The 20863-nt window shown below is 48.9% G+C and overlaps 1 protein-coding gene across 1 annotated transcript in view; it reads left to right on the plus strand.

The window, feature by feature from the left end:
* Nucleotides 1–16126, plus strand: part of LOC142570320 (amblin-like) — a 29744-nt gene extending 13618 nt beyond the window's left edge. Inside the window, exons 2-3 of the mRNA XM_075678739.1 lie at nt 9357–9589; nt 15724–16126. Coding sequence (XP_075534854.1) covers nt 9357–9589; nt 15724–16126 — 636 coding nt within the window. The remainder of the gene's footprint in view (nt 1–9356; nt 9590–15723) is intronic.
* Nucleotides 16127–20863: the final 4737 nt, after the last annotated feature.

The following is a 20863-nucleotide window of genomic DNA, read 5'->3' on the forward strand; positions in this document are numbered from 1 at the left end:
GCCCTCTATGACCACCTCCTTCACCGTTACACGACACATAAGCCTCCTGGGAACCGGTCAAGCCGGCGGCCGAGACCAGTGGGGCCCGGGGCCCTGGAGGCCAGTGGGGACCTGGCACGCTTCGGCCTCCGCGGCCCCAACCCACGGGCCGCCCTGCTTTCAGCTCCGATCCCCCCGCTACCGCTTGGGTGCTCTGGAGATGCTGCGCCGCCTGCTTTAATATAACCTCAGGTGCTCTCCTGAGGCCTCCGTTTGCCGGTTACATGTGCCCTCCTGGAAAAGTGCTTATAAATAATGCAATCGATCGTCGCGACTAAAAAAGCGCCCGCGACTTATACAACACCATTCAGAACCTTGCCCCTTTAGACACAGCGATCACCAAATCCGTGCCCGCTGCCTCACCGCGCGCCCGGGTAGCCAGCGGCGGAGCGTAAACAAACTGGACCGCACTCCGCAATACCGGCATGCCTAGGGGACAAACGCATACAACACGTGTTAAGAAACCTCCCCCGTTTTGCCTAGGCAGACTCGCATATTCGAGGAGCAAAGGCCCCCAGATTTTCTCTCTCGCACACACTCTTACTCGCGCCTGCGCCGAAAGTCGAGCGCCGTGAGAAACGCCGCGCCCCGCCGCCAACTTGCGATGCTAATTCAGCACTACCGCACCCCGCGACTGCTGCCGGCCCGCCTAAGGACAAACGCTTACAACGAGCGGTAAGAAAGTCCTCCGTAGTGCCTAAGCAGAGTCGTACATTCAAGGAGCAAAAGTCCCCACATTTCCTCTCTCGCACCCGCTCTTACTCGCGCATGCGCGCAAACGTCCGTCGTCTCCGCAAGTGCTACGCACCGCTGTACCTACTAGCAATTGTAAATACGCGCCCGGGGCTCGGGAGAGACTCTCCAGGTGGCCGAGTACACGCAGATCGGCCGTGAGGGAGACGGGCACGCGCCAGTTTCCGCCAGTGTCTCCGCCACGCGCGAGGTACGGGGGAGACCGTGGCACATGCGCAGGGCTCGACGGTGATCGCGATCGATGCACTGCCACAAATTAGCGCGAACAGAGCACAGCGGCAGCGCGTAGAGCACCTTTGACAATGCGAGAATGTCGTAAAGGCCCATCGCAAACGACGGGGAACAGCCGCCGCCGAGCGCGAGAAGCCTTCACACCGCGCTCTTTATTCGGTGCATCTCCGCACGTAGCTGCCTCACTGCAGGAGCCCAGGTGAGACGGCGGCCTATGGTGAGGCCGAAGTACCGCACCGTCGCTCGCCAGGGTAGGGGGAGGCCGTCGATAAGCATGCAGCCGGTGTGGCGGTGGGGGGCAGCGCGGGGGTGTACCATGAAGGCCTCGCTCTCGGTCGAGGAGAGACGTAGACCAATGGCGAGAAGGAAGCCAGACACAGCATTCAGGGCCGCCTGTAGCTGGTCACGCATCTCGCGCATGGTGGTGGTCGGGCCACGAACCTAGAGCGCAACGTCGTTCGCGTAAACCACAGCGCGCATAGGGAAGCGGCCTGGAAGCGCGAGGTTAAACAGGAAGGGGCTCAACACGCTTCCCTGAGGCATGCCGCAGGTCACCGGGCAGGGCGAGCTAACCGCCCTACCCTCGCGCACAGCGGACGTCCTGTCGTTGAGGAAGGCCCTGATCTACACCAGGAGCTTATCCACCATGCCAAACGCGCTCACCGCAGCCAGGATGGTCTCGTGAGGCTGACAGACGAAAGCGGCCTGCACGTCGAGGAGGAATAGGAAAGCGGCTTCCTCGTCGAGTCTAGCTTGCTCGAGCGTGCCCATAAAGACGGCGAGGCAGTCAGCCGTGGAGCGGTCTGCTCGGAAGCCACACTGTTCAGGGGACAGGGCAGCACGAGTCTGCGCCATCTACTGCAGCCTCGAGAGGGCCATGGCTTCCATGGTTTTGCCAGGTACCGAGGTGAGTGATATTGGCCTATACGAGGTGAGGTCCCGTGGCGGCTTGCCACGCTTCAGGACCGGCATGATAATTGCGTGGCGCCATCGACCCAGGAGACAGCTGCTGCGCATGACGCCGTTGCACGCGTCGAGCAGGAGATGGAGCTGATCGTCGCCCGGGTTGCGCAGCATCTGGTGCGTGACCCCGTTCGCCGCGGGGGCACTGCGGCGCCGTCCGCGGCACATGGACCCGCTGCAGCTCGTGGAAGAAGTCAGCCTCGCACAGACTTCTGATCGCCTGCGCGTCGGTTGGCTGTTCTCCACCTCGCACAAAGACAGCCTCGTAGAGTGCATGTAGCACGAGCACAGGCACGCCGGGTGTGAGAGATGCAGCGGTGGTAACAAACGCATCCGCGAGTAGCTCGGCTAGCGCCAGCTCAGTGATCCCCCGAGCCACCGCGATAGCGAGGACAGGGATGCGCGGTGTCCCGGGGTTCAAGAGGGCTCTGAGGACTCGCCAACCGCGATGCTGGTTGCGTGGATTGGCAAGCGAGGAGCAGAGGCCCGTCCAACTGCGCCGGCGCAGTAGCCTCGCGTGTCGTCTGCACACCGCGTCCATGCGGTTGTAGAGCGTCCAGTCTGCAGTGGCAGCCGTACGTATCGCACGCCGGTGGGCACGACGACGGGTCGCACGCAAATTCCATAGCTTTATGTGCGGGCAAGGGGTGCCGGCGGGGACCACTGCTCGCGTCGAGGCGCGGTTCGCGCACTCTCCAATGCGCGCGAAGAAGTCGCCACCGCACGGCGGTTCACCGCAAAGCTCACAAAAGAGGGGCCAGCGCACGATCACATAGACTCGCGTGACACCACGGCTGGGGTGGGAGGGGCTCAGGGTGATCGGATAGTAGTCTGATCCCGCGGTATCCGGAGCTCGTTGACACACGTATGAGCAACGCTCCGAGACTAGCTCCAGATCGACCACTGTGGTCGCGAGCTTGCGGCGGACGAAAGTTGCCTCTCCGCTATTTAGGACGGACAGGCCAGCGGACACGGCTGCACTGGCGAGAGTTTTCCCGCAGTCGTTGGTGCGATCACAGTCCCAGCAGATGTGGTGCGCATTAAAGTCGCCGCACACAACGCAGTCAGGCGAGAGAGCCGCAGTGAGACGCGCGACGAAAGAAAGTAGCCGACGAACGGAGGGGAGGGTAGTGATGGAAAGAGCGAAACGAGCGAAGGCCGCGTTTCGATCATCGAACGCGTGCAACTCCACTATTACGGCACCTTCAAAAATTCTCGCGGCTACGAGTTCGTTGCAGACTCGTGCACAACTACAACACCGCAATTAAATTTCGACCTCGGGGTGGTTTAGGGGCCCTTTAAAAGCAAAACATGCTGTTAAAGAAGGAAATTATAAAAAAAATAACCTTGATTTAATGAAATCGGAAACTTCGTATGAATACCTTAGAAGAATTGTGCTTTACTGTACACTATCCTATCTATGCCGCGACTTTATTTTTATTAGATTGATAATGTGCTCAAGAAAGACAAACTTGGGGCATTTTCGAGATTTTTTATAGCATTTTTATATTGCTCCGCAGTTGTTTTCTTAACTATTCCTTGCGTTATTCTACCGACATAATAAGCTAACTTATTATGGCAGGCAATGACCATGAAATATTGGAAAGAAATGATTCCAAATTGGCAAAAAAATTGCATTTGTGTAACCTATTGTATTCCGCATTTAGGTGGTTCAGCTAAACATACGAAAGGTAGGGTGTTTCGTAGAACGACTTCTGAAAATCTGTTTCAGAATGTTTAACCAGAATAATTTGTTGTTCTCGGCTGCAAACTTTTTTTTTCTTTAAGTTTGGTCCCTACTTTATACGGCGCCGTTGACCAGCAGTGCGTCTTCACTGCAACACAAACCTCAGGTTGGCGGGAAACATTGTGTACTGAACGCGTTTCTTTCAGGAGGGCGTGGTCAAACTGCTTGAGACTGCCGCGCCTCTATTTTTTATCAATAACGCTTACCTTAATTTAAGAATGTGTGTCAGCTATACAGCCTACACACATCACCGTTTTAACGAGTACTGTAATTTAGTTAGCACAGCGTTAACAACAGCCCTTATAAAGAAATCCCGGCGTGTTGCACAGCAGCCGCTCTGAGGCAGGTTTAACCCCGCTTGCCTTACCACACATTGTACAAGTGTTGAACCCGATGGGGGATAGAGAAAAACAAGGAAAGGCAGGGAGGTTAACCACACCAACACCGGTTTGCTACCCTGCACTCGGGTAAGTGGGATCAAGGGGGGGGAAAAGAGACTTGAATGAGCGCACCAAGCATGTGAACGGTTGCAGAGGCCTGCCGACTGCAAGCATTTTAGCATCGTCCTCGTGGATTTCTGCACCAGAAAAAAAAAGAAAGAAATAAGTCACGCTTACACCAAAAGGGCGAAGAACTGACAACAATAGCAAGTTATTGGAATATTACACGAAATAAAGCTCTTAATTTTATGGGCAATTAATAGCTCAAAAACATTCGCTTACTAATTAAACACGCATGCTGTCATGCGTCTAAAGACAAACCCGAACGGAGTTGACTCAATGACCACGCGTGCACTGTAGCCGTCACAAAACGCAGACGACAGTGCGCATCAAGGTACCTGGCCCATCGGCTCGCTCTCACAGTCGCCCTCGCATCCAGGATAGCATGGTGGCGATGAGAGTGCCAGCACACCTGGAGTGTCCGTATAATTGCTATCAGAATCTTAAGCTCAAAACTCAAGCCAGGTGATTCTAGAGCATAGGTAAAAGACAGCTTTGTATTGATCGAACTGTCAGCATTGAAGTGATTTCTATTGGGATGCGCTGTTAAGATACCGCATAACGCTGAAGACGTAGACCGGTTTTTCACCCATATCAATTTTTCACCCATATAGGTCAAAACTGGTCACGAGTGGCATCTTCTGCCTATATGTTGCAGCAAATATGTCCTGAAGGACAATTATCATGAAAGTATTTTTGCTCTCTTGCATTGGATGAGGAAGGTAGAGCAAGGCCGGGAGGTTTGCTAGACCTTGCAGTAACACAGAACCCCAAGATGTAGCCCCCAGGCCCTCAGGTATTCAGGATATACTTTTAGGCCGGTAAATATCGCCTATGCTGACGCATTATAATGAGTCCATCCAGGTACTCAACTGAGATCGAAAAAGGAAGGAAGTTAACAAAGAAAGAATGTGTTATGCCTTCTCTTGCAGCGCCCATAGAGCTACCACGGAGAATGCGATTCCCACGAAGGCATTACTGCGACAGAAGTAATGGCTCGAAACTGCAATTGCTCCGTCCGTATATCTGTGTTCTCCGTTATGCTGCGGCGGAGTTGTCCTGCCTTGACTTATAAGTGTAGTTTTATTGCGTTATGATACGGATGCCATAAACAAAATATTACTGCGACCGTCCTGGCAGAGCTCAAAATAGGGTGTGTTCTGGCGTTTATATTGAACCACGGTACGTCATCCTGCCGTCGCTGTCATGCCACCGTCATAATAGTTGTCGGCATCGTCATCTCGCCATCGGCGTCGTCATACCACCTTCGTCGCCTTCATACCGCCGTGAGCATCGATGTGCAGTCGTGGTCGCCATCAAGCTGTTGACGGCGTCTATGCCACCTTCTCCGTGGGCAATGAGAGTCGTCGTCATGTCGTCATTGTGGTTGACCACATTACTGTGTTTTCATTTCGCCATCATCATCATGCCGTGCTTGTCATCGGGACGCCGCTGTCATGCCACGGTCGTCATCGCTGTCACAGCCCCTTCGTCGCTGTTTTGCCGGCAGTGCTGTTTATGCCACCTTCGCCGTGGTCCTGGTGTCACTGTCTTTGTCACTGTTTTCATCTCGTCATCATCGTCGCGCTTTCCTCAGCATCGTGCCCCAGCCATTGTTGCTGTCATATGGTACTCTCGTTGTGTTCACTACCGCCATAGAGCGGTGCTTTCGTCGTCATCAATCATGCCATCTTTAATTGTCGTCGTCATTTTCATCGTGCCGTCATAGCGGTGCCGTTGCGTTACCGCCGTCTTCGTCTTTGTTGCCGCATTCAGGGATTTCAGGGAGTTTGTACAGGACTACTGCAGAGGTTCAGGGCGTTGGTGGTAGTTGGAAAAGTAACGGCTGCAACAGTACTCTTCAAAAGAAAGCATTTTTTGAGGAATCATTTCGAAAGATTTTCGTGAAGTTGATTGACTCTCCCGGTTCTTCCCCCCTCCCTTCTTTTTTGTAGCAATCTGGGTTTGTGATGGCTGCTTAAATTCTATGGGCGAGATATTTTGTTTTCCTGTGTGAATACTTAACTTTTACTGTAATATTTAGTCATTATTCAGGTCACATCTGCATTATTTACCTTCGTACTCAAAAAATTCAATTTATTACTTTAGTTTCTCTTTATTTCTTTAGACTTTTTTAATTCTCTCTCTAGCCCTTCTACAACCAGATTCATGACCGATACAAATGTGCGGGTTGCGCCATTTCCATAAGAAGAAACAACCAACCATTTCGCGATCCTACTTAGATAGAGAAGCGCGCTCTAGGTTTTTTTTATAAAGGTAAACAAGAAAAAAATGACGTGAGAAATATTCACGAGCGTCTGACTGACGCTGTTTGTGATATCCCCGACGCTCGAAAACACTTACACTTATAGTTCATATTGTCTATATAATCCCGATTACGTTTCTGAATTTTTTTTATCGGAATTGTTTATTCAAACTTGGCTGTATTTGTGCTATATGCGACATGCTACATGTGACAGTCTGTCTGTCGGGCCTGGGTGCTCCTTTACACGCTATTTGCTTGTTACCTTTTCTTAGCTCTTGCGTTCATTTCCGTATTTATCGTATCTGCATTGCCTACACCACCCAATTCTTGGCCCATTTTCCATTCTGTTCACGCGCCAAGTTCATGGCTTATCATCATCGTCATCGTCACGATCGCCGCGAGCTTGATCAAGTCTCGCGTAGAAAACGAAGCTTAATTACCTTCCTTCGTTTGTCGGCGCAACGTCTATGATGGAGGGATATTACGTTCGAAGAACGCAGCAGCCAGTGCACAGATATGCGACGGCTTCGCCGCAACCTCCACCGGCGCAAATACCACGGCAGGGGACCGGCATACTCAAGTACCCTTTCAGTTTTCATAACACCCCGAAAGAACACTCCGTAAAGACCCTGCGGTTTGAGATTGACCAGCCTGTCGTTCCAGTACCTGCTGCAGAACAAAGCGCAGGACAGCCTCCCTCAGTGACCACAGCGGAAGGCACAGGCACCGACCGGTCCTCCATTTCCACCGCCGTTGCAGATAGCGCAGAATCTGATGAAACCGAGGACAGCCAGGCACCATCATTGGGGGCATCTTCAAACCAAAGCACCGACGTCACTGGAACCAGTGCCAAATCGTCTTCCGCAACCTCCGGAGCTAGCGACGCTGAATCCCGGGGCACCAGTGATTCTTCTCGTACCAGCAGCGACAGCGTGTCTTCGCACTCGGTCCCGGAAGATATCAAGCGCTACTTCCGGCGTCACAACCGCAGCGCCAGCGGTAACTCAAGAACCATGCCGACCTCTGTAGGCATCGACGACGAACACAGAGGGCTGATGCCGCGGGGACACTCGTGGCGAACGATATCACGCCGGTACGCGCTGCTGAGCCTCCTGGCCGCGCTATTGACGCTGATGTTGGCTGGAATCAGCGCCGACGTGTACGGTACGCTGTACCACGGTATCAAGGACAGAACGCCGGCAGTCCCGGTGGAGGATACCGTAGCTGCCGCCTTTCCTGAACCAGAGGGACGGGCAATGCCTGTTGTTCCGCCCGAAATGGTTTCTGGAAGCGTCGGACGTTCTGAGTCTGCGACCCAGGAGAGCGAGCCTGACACTGAGAGTACAAATCCCGCAGAGGTAGGGCGAGAAACGGAGCCGTTATCGGACGCGTCGGGAACGAACGAGGACGAACGCGGGGAAGCCTCCACCACGATCAAAGGCGATGACCGAGACGAGACGACTTCGGAGCCTGTAGATAATAAGGAGGTGGTTGGTGGCTGGAAGAAGGAAAGCGAAACTCCACCAGCATCCCTGAAATCACGCGTAAGAGTCTTCAGTAGCCATGTTTGTTGGTGCTTCTATGGGTATGCGTCTTTATGATGCACTTCATCTACGCAGGCTAAAGAAATTACGACGTTTGCATGAATGAGCGCCTGTCACTGCTTGCGTCTCCGCGCCTTGCTACTCGTAAACTGTTAAGAAAAAAAAACATGATTTTGAAAAGAACTGTTATCAGGGCACGAATATTAAACTAAGGACTTGTTCACAATGACGCCTCATGCGACTTTAAACGCAGGGATGCGCACTACCGATTCGTTCACTTGCGTTTACAGCACGCAGTGTCTTTCCTGGCTGATAAGATACCAAAAGCGTACTTATACATGTTCTCAAGCCAAACTATTCGTGAGCGACTAGAGTCTCCGGGCCGGTATTCTCAAACCGCTTAGTAGCCTGTAGACAGCGCTTCATGCGAATAGCTGCCAACAAATCCTTACAGCGAGTACAATACTTGCGAAGACGGACTTCAATAGGAAAACAGGTCTAAGGAAAGAAGAGTTTTGAGAATTCGGACTTTGTTTTTTTTAGCGATCACCAACAAACCACAATGCCAAAGGCATGCCTGGTTGAGTTTCAATCTGTAATTCGAGCATTGGCATCAAGTATTATTTCATCGCGACGTTTTTGTGATGAATTAGCTGGACGCATTTATATTATGGTTGGAGAGTCATAATAGTAATTGTGCTTATCTATTCGCGATCAACCTTTGATGTTTGGAAAGATATTAATTCATATTGCAGGCGACATTCTAGTGACCTGTCTCGGGCACGCTGCATTGAACTACACTGCACTTCAGTGCACGCTACATTGCACAACATAACAGGCGCGCAATGTAGCGCATCGGCTCCATAATGCCGAATAGGAAATCCATGGCGCTGCTTTGGCAGACAACCAGGCCATCTCACGTGACCATGGTCCCCACATCGTTTTTCTCGCCCCGAGCTCATGGCGAAATTCCCGACTGTAACGGCTGGGTATGAAAGTTCGGTATGCAGACGCTCGTCTAAGATGTGTCTCTGCGCGCTGAAAAAGACCGTGGGACAGGGTTTTAGTCTTCCTTTTATTCGATTTATTATTATTAGGAACAGTCGGGCAGACTGATCTATCTCTACAATGGCGGCGGCGTGACGGTGTGTGAGTCACCGTCGAAGGGCAAAAATAGTGAACAAAAAAAAACAAGAAAAATTGGTAATGAGTACTGCCCCAGATGGCCACATTTTACAGACAGAGACCGTAAATATGGCATTTTGCTCAATTATTCTTAGCATTCTGGCAGACGTCATTTGGCTTTATTTCAGAGGGGAGTAGCCTGCGATGAGCCTGCGTTCACGTACTGCCAACGCCCACGACGTGAGTTTTACTACGAGAACGCCATCAGAGCCTGCGTGTCGACTGTGACTCACCAGGTGGGGGTCTGCATCCGTGGAGCCAACAAATTCGACTCCAAGAGGAGCTGCCGGGAAGCTTGCGTCGAGATGAGGAGGCCGTCGGAGCAGTGCTCCCACGCACCGAACTTCATGGAATGCAACAGGTACGTTTGCTGAGTACTACTCTCGCACCCTGTCGAGTGCAACCTTCTTCAAAGAAACTCTCGAAGTAGCCGTGAGCTCTGGTGAAGGAGAATGAATGAAAACTACATTCTCCAAAATCGTATTCAATTGACCTAGTTGGTTCATGGCTAAGGCGAGTTTAACTGCTCAAATTAACTGATGACATTAGACAAGACGAAGACAAGTAACGTCCTTGTGACTTAAGGTGTGCAGATACACTGAGGGCACACCACTACAGTGGCATACAGACCACGGCAATGGTGGCATGCCTGTACAAATTGTGCGTGCCTTAGAAAAATAGTATTTCTGGCTACAGGGATATCAGACCTTTATTAGCGCTTGTGGATCTCTTCGTCAGTACTTTCTTCTAAACCTGACTAATATTTCACGAAGAATAACAACTACTATAGTTGTTTAAAGCTAACTATTTAATTTAGCAGCTGCTATATTGACTGAAGTCACGCAAAAAGCTCAGCAGAGAGTAAAACAGCCAACATTTTAGAAGAAGCCAGGCTTTACGGTATTTTGTTCTTATGGATAGGAAATAATTCTTACAAATTTTAAGAGTACCGCTGATGTCCCGTCCACGCGTATATATTTGCCTTGGCAGCGATAAAAATTGTGGAGCTCTTGACACTGGTGTAGATTAACAGGCCTGGCAAATATTTAGTGTATAGTATCTCTCTCAAGTAGTGCGCGCGAAGAAAAAAGGAAGGAAAGGACAACGTTCGAGACGCACACAGAAATTGTACGTGGACGCGTTGTTCCGCGGTGTTCGGCATCGGCATATCGCGGCAGTACTCTTGCTTGAGCGAGTTGATCAGTCATCCTGGTTCATAAAATAAGACGCGAAAAAGAAAAACTAAGACGAAACAATGGCTAAGAAACCAGACGCTTCAGCTCGACCTGTCGTTACGAGTTCTTTCACCCGTGTTTTCTCGAGCCGTACTTTTTAATCATCATCATCATGTGAAACGAATCTTTCGTGAAGAGGTTTAGGAAATGCTACAAAACTATTCTTTCTTTTTTTTTGCACCGCGTTTTTTTCCACATAGCGATTGTTTGCCTTCGCGGCAAGGCGCCACGTGACGGAGAGCCACACCACGTGATCCACGCGACTGCTGATTACACTGTCTCCAGGATCGGCCCACTTTTTATTACTCCATCTCAGGGTGGATTGGTCCACCATATCATTTCACATTCCTTAGGATCAGCCTTTTTTACACGGTGATAAACCGACCCAGCAGACGCGGAAATCCACGGGAAGGAACACACTGAAAGCTTCGCTTTTGCAAAGTAATTATGAGCTTTAATGCTTACATTTGTTGCGGTGAGGACATGTTAATACGGAGTGTTATTTCATCGCGTAATTATGCAGAGAACGGAGCCCGCCACTGGCCGACTTTGCAGCGTTAGTAGTAGAAATGACTTCATCTAAACCGAATCGTTATACGAGCGCTGTTCTTTGTATGAGCTATTCGGCTAGACTGAAGAAGTAGCTAAGGTCAGCGAAGTCCGGGAGGGTTTGCAGAAAACGCTTCGATCTTAAACAAGCCATCTAAAATACGCGCACGAATGCTCAGCGCAAAACTCTCAATCATATATATCGCATGTCTGCATGTTGCTGAAATTAAAGCAGTGCTCGGCACTGCTTTAAACATTTCAACTGCTCTTTACAAGTCCTGAGTTTGTTGACAAGAGGTGAAATATCAGTATACGTTTTTTATTTATCGATTTAGTTATATAGTTAGGAAATGCTGCGTTCATTGAAGAGCACGCAGGTGGGGAGGTGAACAACTAAACAATTATGCACAAATGGAAATAATAAAAAATAAATAGTTAAAATATACAAAAAATACAATGAGTGATCAATACAAAGCGAATGTCTGGCACACATACATACAGAAAACCATATATACAAAGCACCTCGATAATACAGCCAAATTCAACAATGACAATTCGAACAAGGGTTGTTACACTGAAGAATCGTACGAGGAAAAAAATATTGCAGTATGATTGTCCAACCAGTGTGTGGGAGCAGCTAGTCATGCACATGATGATGTCTGGATGCGCGTCGTAAGAATGGCTGCATGCACGTTTGCGCAGGTATATCTAACTTCCTATCATAAGTGGAATGAGAAAATTTTATGCATGCGATTTTGCGGCCATTTCCAAGCAGAGGGATGTTGTTTTCCTTCATTACTTGGTAGGAGAATCTGTTGATTTATACTTTACGAAGATGAAACGTACAGCGCATCTTTGAGCCATCTCACTTTTTTAAATATATTTTTTGAAGAAAGGGCCCCGAATCACTGATGCATATTCTAACTTTGGTCAAAATGCATGTCTTATATGTGAGCATTCTTAATTTTGGAGGTGCTTTTTTCAACTTGTGTGGCAGGAAATCAAGTTCTTGTGAAGATGATGCGCAGACGCTTTTTATATTCGCGTATCATGAAACCGTAAATTTTGTAAGTTAGTGTAGCATGGTTTTTATTTCCGACATCTGAGAGACATTGAATATTTTTTTGGAGTCCTTTAAATGCGCTGCTAAAATTCACTCTTATGTTCAAAGATGTACGACATGTATTTAGCGTAGTTTTGTCGAACTACAATGGTTCCAGTCACAAGCTCGATCATCAAACTCGTTGAAGGGAGAGGACACTGGAGTCATATCATCTGCAGGCCAGTCAAAAACAAAAGCATATGAGAACAGCATCCAGATTACGTCAACATCGTTCATCATGTTCCACTGTGTCTGGTGAAGAGAGCAGCTATAAGAGTGCCACGCTCTCTATATTCCGACTACACATAACGTTAGCGAACTTCCGCACTCGGTAACGGTCTGTTTCAGAGTCACGTGTGAGGCTGCTTTAGCGCAACGTGTAGTAGAGCGTGTAAACTTGTAAACATCGCTTACCATAACATTGACCTTACTAATTTGTAAACATTCGCTTACTAAATTAACAAGCATGGTGTCGCGCGCGCACAAGAATACATGAACACATCTTACTCGATGACCGCGCACACTCGCTGTCAAAACGCTGGAGGGAGAAAGCGCGGCAGCAGCAGCGAGTGAATTGACCTTCGTGCTGCCTATCGCTTCAGCGCGAACCAAGCGGCGAGAACAGAGCGCATACGAAGCTATTAGCCCTCGGTGCACCTACACTCTGTACTCATCGCAGATCACTTTCAAGATGGGGCCCGGACGGCCGCGTCATGCGCACAGGCTGTCGGGGTAGAAAGCCCCCCCCCCTCCCTCTCCTCCCCCCGGTGCCTTGCGCGCGACGGAAGACGGCGCGCTTCCTCCCCGCTTTCCGATTTCCTCCCTCGACTTTGAGCCACCATCTTCAACTCACCCTGGCTTGATTTCACCTGCACAGAAATTATTCGGTGCGCGGCGACGATGTTATCGCCCTTGGACTTTAAACGCAATAAAAAACAGATAACTTTTAATACATTTTACAGCAGTTTCCGTTCCTGCCACCATACGCTGCCGTGCACTAGTCTTCTTGTAAAAAACGCCTTTGCAGCGGCCATTCAGTGGAAAATTTCAGGGCGCACTAGGCGCCATGGCACGGAGAAAAAAAATGGCGGCGATTCCATCCTTTAGCGATCATTGGAGGCTTTAATGCTGCTATCAGTTTATTCTATGACTGTTCGGTAATTGTGGACGATGTGTATTATGCAGTGATTATTATGAAAGGGGCCATATAACCGTGACACATGCCCAGTGAACGAAGTTGGCAACAAAGACGGTCATTCAAGAGCGGCAGACAGACAGACAGACAAAGAACTTTATTAATGGTCCTGAGGAACCGGCGTTAGGGTACCTCCCTTTTCAGGGAGTCCCCGTAGCCGTCGCGGGCCGCACCCACGTCGGGGTCGGAAGATCGTGGTCCTCCGCCCTGTCGCAGGCCCTCTGGACAGCCCGTAGTTGCTCTGAGAGGTCGCCGCTCTTAAGGGCTGCCTCCCAGTCGGTTAGAGTGGTTAGCGATGAGCTGCGTAACGCAGGGCATTGCCAGAGCATATGGGACAAGGAGCAGTACGCCTCCCCAAAGTCTGGACAGTGGGGTTCTACATTAGGCGCATACTGATTGGCAAACACCCGGTGACTCACGTTGACGTCGAAGAGGTTTATTAAAAAGAACCATACCCACAAAGTTACTCACAGAGTGACCCAAGTTGGTGCGACGGTTTGTTCTGAGCTCGGTTCCTCAGTACAGCAGTCCAGTGTTCTGCCCATTTTACCATGGACCACCTAGTGACCCAAGCTGGCGGGAAAGAGGTTAGGCGCAGACATATATACAGCAAACTGGGTGAAGTTGCCAAAGAAGGGTAATCGAATTAAAGATGATGCAGAAACCAACGAAGTTAATTGTATAAGTACACGAAGTCTTTCATTGTGCGACAACCTTGGCCACCTTACACCATCCTGGACCATCACACCATCCTCATCCGCGACCTTCCCGTACTTAGAAAAAGCAGCTTCACGAGCTGCGTCACTCTTAACTTGTCGAGGAGCTACTGCTTTTCGAGTAATTTCTCGCCAATTTAAAACACACCAGTGAGCCGTACCCCTTCTGCGATGACAAAGCACAGGGACATGTCCGCCGCGGCGAGTATATGATGTCATTATTGAAGCAGCCACTTAATCGGCCACAGTCCTACACACTCTCTTTGTGTCAACCCTCTCACTCTCACTTTTCCACAATCTTCCTCCTCTGTGCTACACGGCTCTCCACACTCACTCCTCATCTGCCCAGTCTAACCACCGCAGCATCAAAACCCGTCCTGTCCCGTGCCGAAAACAAAGCTGCGCTTTATTATGCGCATTGCTGAAGGCAACGCAACACAGAGGCAGTTTGAGTATGGCGCTGCATGGAAACAGCAACGATTCAATGGCTACAAATAATATTGCGAATAATAAGTCGAGACCGTTGTTACCGAAGCGAACAGCATGAGCAGAAAACCAAGTACCGGCGCTGTCGCCATCGCAGAAATAAGAGCAGTATAAGCGTTGCTGCTTCAGCTTCGGCGTCTCTGCAAAACATTGTAGTTGCTTATAACGCCGTACGGGGAATGGCTGCACGATGGGAGAACAGCAAGTGCGCAACTCTGCTGGCTATGAGAAGCATGAACAGAAGCCTTTTATGCACTCCAAGCGCTCGACTTTACAACAGATCCCTCGGCCGCTGTTCTTGTGCGGTTACACGTGATCAAAGCGGAAAGTGTAAGAACTGTTTTGTTGGCCATGTAATTTGAATGAAAGGAAAGCAAGAAGAATGCTCACCTTTAAAGGTGCGAATCCTACGTAGACGTAAAATAAGAAACGGGATTGTGGATGTTCGTAGGTCTTCATCCACACTTGATTTGCTTCTTCATTCAAGGTAAAGCTTCAAGGTAAAGCTTCATTCAAGGTAAACCGAAGACGCTTTCGGAGGTGTTTTAGCGCGCACGAGATGGTAGCGCCATCAAATAGACCGATTGGTAAAGCAAGCTCTTCATCTGTTATTGGGCCGAGCGGCGACAGTAACAGCACTCGCGTTTGTTCTAGTACGCGCGAACAGCTACCGGCGTCTACCGTTGCTAATGAACATCAAGAGAACGCGCTGTCCTGAGCGGCGAGCCTGAGACGAACAGCTCGCTTTCCTAATTGTGCCGTTTGATCGGGCTGCTATACCGTGCGCACGAATGTGCAGCCACACTTCCTTTTTAATATTTCGCAGGCTCTCTCTCTTTGCCGGAAAAAAAGTAAACACGCGATGTGTACCTTGTTGAAAACACCTGCTTTTGACGAATCTTGCGATTCTCTTCAACCTAGTGACATCTGGACAATTAGAACTGCATTTAAAGGTTAGTTCATTGCTTTTAGTTAACTAATTGGATGTCAGGAGCTGAATTACTACTGGCTGTTTCTCAACAACACGGTAAAGAAAGTACACTACTTACTGGCGTAGAAAAATCCACCTTTTCTTTCATTGGCGCATGATAGCTGGGACAACCTGTATAAGCAACCGACAACTATAATGCATGTCGCAGAAGATGAGTAATTATGCGTCTTAACAGCTGAAACGTGCTAAGCTGCTACATCCAGCCGCTCCGTTGCATGCAGCGGAGACGTTGTGGGTACGTGGTGGCACTTCGACGGGGAATCGTGCCGGCGCTGGAACTTCACGTCGGGCCTGTGCCCGGCGCACGGCGGCGGCGGTGCGTTCGTCTCCCGCGAGGAGTGCCTGGCCACGTGCGTGGGACGCCGCGGGAGAAGCCGGCTGTGTCGAGTCTCTAGCCGGCCGGATCACTGCTACAGCGACCAGCTGCGGTTCCCGTACTTCGCTGTAGCCACAGAAGACGGAGACGAAAGGAAGCCGCTGCATTGTCTCAAGGTGTCGTCCACCAACTACCACGGCAACCGCTGCCTTGTTGGTGACAACCGGTTTCGAAGCATGAAGGCCTGTCGCATGACCTGCGTCTTGAATCGCAGTGAGACCGAGCTTCTGGGTGCAGGAGCACCATAATATATGGAGCTATCGCGTCTATTCTCTTTGTCTTAAATTATATGTGTGAAGTAAGCTGCACACCGGGTATGGGGTAGGGCGGGGGGGGGGGGGGGAGATGGAGTAGAGCGTCACATTGCTTGCGCTGCGCCTAGTGGTTAGGTAAATTCAACCACGACAGTTAATCAAAATAATGAAAATGAGCTGATTGTAGACCGCGTACTTAAGCGGCTACGTTGACGTCAATAGGGAACAATATGCGGCTCCAAGGAAGCAGAGATATCTACATGATTGCAATAAGACTGACATTCATTTGGTGTTAAACTCAAACTACTAAAGAAGTGCCCTAACTCGTTGTTTCGGTGGCTTGCTGCACTCAATCGCCAAATGAGAAGACGACAACGGCACGAATGTGCATACATGGAAAACTTATTCGATCACGTTGAGACTATCTCGCCACTGAATCTAAATACATAATAAAATTGTAGATATATATGAATAACAGCCTTTGAGACCAGGTCGAACAAGAATAGAATAGCGCCAGAAGCGAATCGAATCGAATATTGAATATTTAGAATTGTTTGACAATGTACAGCGTTCTCTTCATTGATATTAAACAATTTTCACGTCTTGGTGCTTATCACAGTTTTCCCCTCATCGGCCATCTCTGAAAAACCCATATCCAAATGATCGTCGTCGTCGTCGTCATCATAATCATCATCATTTTGAAAATTTTTACATCATGAACACCGGTGCTGCACCGAAACAATGCGCGCTGCCGAATGTCATGTCAACATAAAAATTTTATTGCGAGCGATCGTGGTTTTGCCGGAAGAGCTTGACTCGCTGATGGTTATCGCGTGATCTCCTAAATTTTATGCGTGATTGTGCCCAGTGGACGGGCTGCAGTATTAAAAAACTATTTAAAAAAATTTTCGTGTTTTCTAGTAGCAAGTATTAATTCGAGGACCCAAGTGAATAAGGGAATACTGGATTAGTCATGTTAAATTTTCGAATATTCAATAATGAAAAAAAATCAATGATGCAAAAAATATCACCATCAGGAATGGCTCATACCCCCGTAAGCAAGAAAAGGTGCAATAACAACATGAATGAAGAAACGACATAAGGAAACAAAGAAAGAACGAAAAGGAGAACGAATGAAAGAACAAAGAAAGAATCAAATAAATAACAAAAGAAATACAGAAGGACGGATACAGAGAGGACGAAAGAAAGAACGAAGGAATCTTTAGGTAGTGCATTAGGCGCTCGTAAGTGTCGTTGAGGATGTCGACCTACAACGCCATACGTTTACTTCAAACTGCGGCGCGTTATGTCTTGAAAGAAGTCTGACCCCTTAAAATAACTGACCCCGCACAACTTAATCCATTATCACATGCGTAGTAGGCTTTCGCATGCACGTGTTAAAGGAGTTTAACATGCTGCTGAACATTTCAGCGATGTCACATTATGAATGATATTATTGGTTTGACTTTAATCGTTAAATGCCTCTAGCCAAATCTCCATCATATAAAGCCAAGAGTCAATGAAAAAAGCATAGGGGAAATTATCGGGGGTTGAAATTGAAATGCAGAAAATGATAAAGGGGGGAAAATGGAAATAAAAGTGGACGAAAAGATAACTTGTCACCGGTGGGGACCGAACCCACAACCACCGGCATTAAGCGTGCGTTACACTACCAACTGTGCTACGGTGATGGCTATCAATCCGTCCATTAACGTGAGTGCTTATGTTTTTACTAGATCTAGCCATGGGAGTGTTAGCCAGCGCCACTAAGAGCCAAGGTGGGTGGCTGTGGAACATCCTTATTTGACCGATGGCGTCACGTAGAACGTGAACTTCGGAGAGCAGGCGCGTGGCTAATAAATCCTCGTATGCAGCCTGATGACATCAATAATATATAATAAAAAATATGAATAAAACAGCGCTAAAAACGGACATCGGACAACAGAAAGGGACACACACGGCGCTGACTTACAACTGCGTTTATTGGAAAAAACACGATGGCTTTTTAAAGCCCTACATCAAACAAGCGCTCATTCTCGATGTGGATAAACACACTTGTCCTTCCCAACACATGCCTCGTGGCCGCGGGTGAGATTAACACCGTTGTTCACCCCAGTTCAGCAAGCCTATTTCCTTCAAAGAGAAGGTTATGGATGGCTGACTAACACACACACTACCATTTCTCATTATGTGAAATGCTTCCGCCACTTCCCTTGTATGCTATCATTGTGCGCAAACAAGATTTTTCTGTCATCAAAGAACAGTTTACACTTACACTCGCATTCGAAACAGTGCTTTGCCAGGTTTGTAGATTTCTTGCCTAAAGAATTCTGGTGCTCCGATAGCCTTACACTGATGCATCAGCCTGTCTGGCCTATGTACAAAAGGCCGCATGACAAAGGGATTTGATAGACAACAGCAATCTTACATGGTACGTGCTAACTTCAACGGTTTATTTTACAGCCTGTGTTCTTTCCTATTCCTTCTCTCTTTCTTTGGATAGCTGCTTCCACCTTACCAAGCGAGGAGCCATAGAGATGGAGACGCCGCAACCACGCGGCAAGCGCGGGGTCTGGCAATTGTGCGCAGTGCCGCACACCACCAAATTTGTTGCGTGAGCGAGTAACCAAAGTTGAGCGCAGATGCGGCGAAGGCTGAGAAGAAGACTCCGCAGCAGTAGACGTCTTTCTAGACGCATCTGCTGCTGCTGTCTGCCGTGTCAGTAGATGTGCATACCGCCGGCAGCAAATTATGAAAGTCAAAAACAGATGTTTACTTTCGTTGGTTAGTTGTACATGTTGCAAGTAACCTTTTTCTCATCAGTAAAAGAATGAAAGCGTACAGCAATAAGAGAGAGCTGTTAGATACGGGACCGTTTCCTGAGCCTACTTCGAGTTCACCAAACCACATCGAATCGCACCACAGCTAACTAAGGAGCGCAGAAGCACGGATACCACATTCCTGAGGCGCGGCACGTGCAAACAAGTTGGCGGGCCCCACTTCGTGTGCCGCAGGTGGAGCTATTCACCGTTTGACTCTTCCCGAAAGTGAAGCGAGAGCCTGGCACTGTTGCGGTTAAAGTGGCTCCCGAAGCAAGACGGCTGTAATGCGCCGTGAAAACCAGGCAGCGTCGCCCCCATCCATCTATTGTGACGGCGCATTGCAAGTCAGCAAGGCAAGACCGCAGGGATAAGTAAGTCCTCGCCGATTGGCCGAAAATGGCGTCACCTGAGCGGGCTCTCCCATTGGCCGAACGTGACGTGTCTTCGAGACACCGAAGGGCTTAAAAAGACACAGATCGGGAGCAGCAGGAGAGCATTTCTAGAGCATTCCTTGATTCATCTCTTTCGAGCTTCTTGCCATGGGCCGCAGCGTCCGAGTTGCTGCCGGCCCGTAATGACTCTACGACTGTTAATTGACTCTCACTGTAAATAATGTAAATAAACCTCCCAAGTTTTCATCCCAAAGTCCTCCTCAACTCTTACAGAGCCTAAAGGCGTGACCTCATGCGCGAAATAAGGGAGTTTTGGAAACAGCGCACCCAAAGCGCGACACCCTTTGGATGGGTTTGCTGTTCTACAGCAACGTTTTTCGAGTTACTTCCTCCGACGTTCCAGATGCTGGCGGCTGCGTTGCTGAATAGCTCTTGCCGAACGCGTGGGCCATACGGAAAGCAATGTCGCCGGCTCGCCCATTCAAAACTGGTTAAGAGAGGTATCGTTCATGCTTGCTTGCGTAATGCACTAACAAAATCCTGTTATCATTTGATAGAACCTAGTTTCAGTTCGCAGATCGCTCGGTTGAGGGCGGCAGGGTACCCTAGCAACCTTCTTGTCTCAGTCTCGGAGAACTTGCGTAGTAAGTTAAGCACTGATCCTCACAGCAGTGAGCCTCAGGTACACGATCGAAGAAACAAAACAGCTGTTGTCCCGTACGTGCACGGGATCTCTCACAAACTTAAAAAAAAATAGGTTGAAGAGCAGGTATCAATGTTGTTTTCTCTGCTCCAAAAAAACTTGCCCATCTTTGTGTCTGAACTGATTCTGTTGCTAATGAACGTAGGTCTTGCAGTATTAATCACAGAAAAAAGTTTACAGTTTGTTCTAAAGGTGTTGTGTACAACATACCCCTGAAATGCGGTCGGTCTTATATAGGGCAGACAGGTAGATGTCTCAATGTTAGGTCGCAAGAACACAGCAATAAACTCCGTAAAGGGCGGGAAGGGTTTCTAGATGTCCAATGCGCACAATGCGGCTGTATCACGTTTTTTGAAGAAAAGAAAAATACTATCTTAGCTCGGCATCCTTATGAATGCCCTAAAATTATCATTGAAGCCGCAGCGATTGCTGAAGGTGACTCGGTTAGTAAGCCGTCAATTGCTTGCTTTTTTGAGAACTTGCTTGCTTTAGGTCGCGCATGCGCTCCCGTTCATTTTCAGGTGGCGGTCATGGTTTCTTTGAATCATATTCGTGTCGTTTTTATGCTTTGGTGGGGGGGGGGGGCACTTTTGTCTTAGTGTCTCGGTATATATACGCGTTACTGAAACAAAAATCATGGGGTTTTACGTGCCAAAACCACTTTCTGATTATGAGGCACGCCCTAGTGGGGGACTCCGGAAATTTCGACCACCTGGGGTTCTTCTTCATCATCATCATCATCATCATCATCATCATCATCATCATCATCATCAGCCTAGTTAAGCCCACTGCAGGGCAAAGGCCTCTCCCATAC

Source organism: Dermacentor variabilis, chromosome 1 (assembly GCF_050947875.1).
Source record: "Dermacentor variabilis isolate Ectoservices chromosome 1, ASM5094787v1, whole genome shotgun sequence".
Taxonomy (NCBI): domain Eukaryota; kingdom Metazoa; phylum Arthropoda; class Arachnida; order Ixodida; family Ixodidae; genus Dermacentor; species Dermacentor variabilis.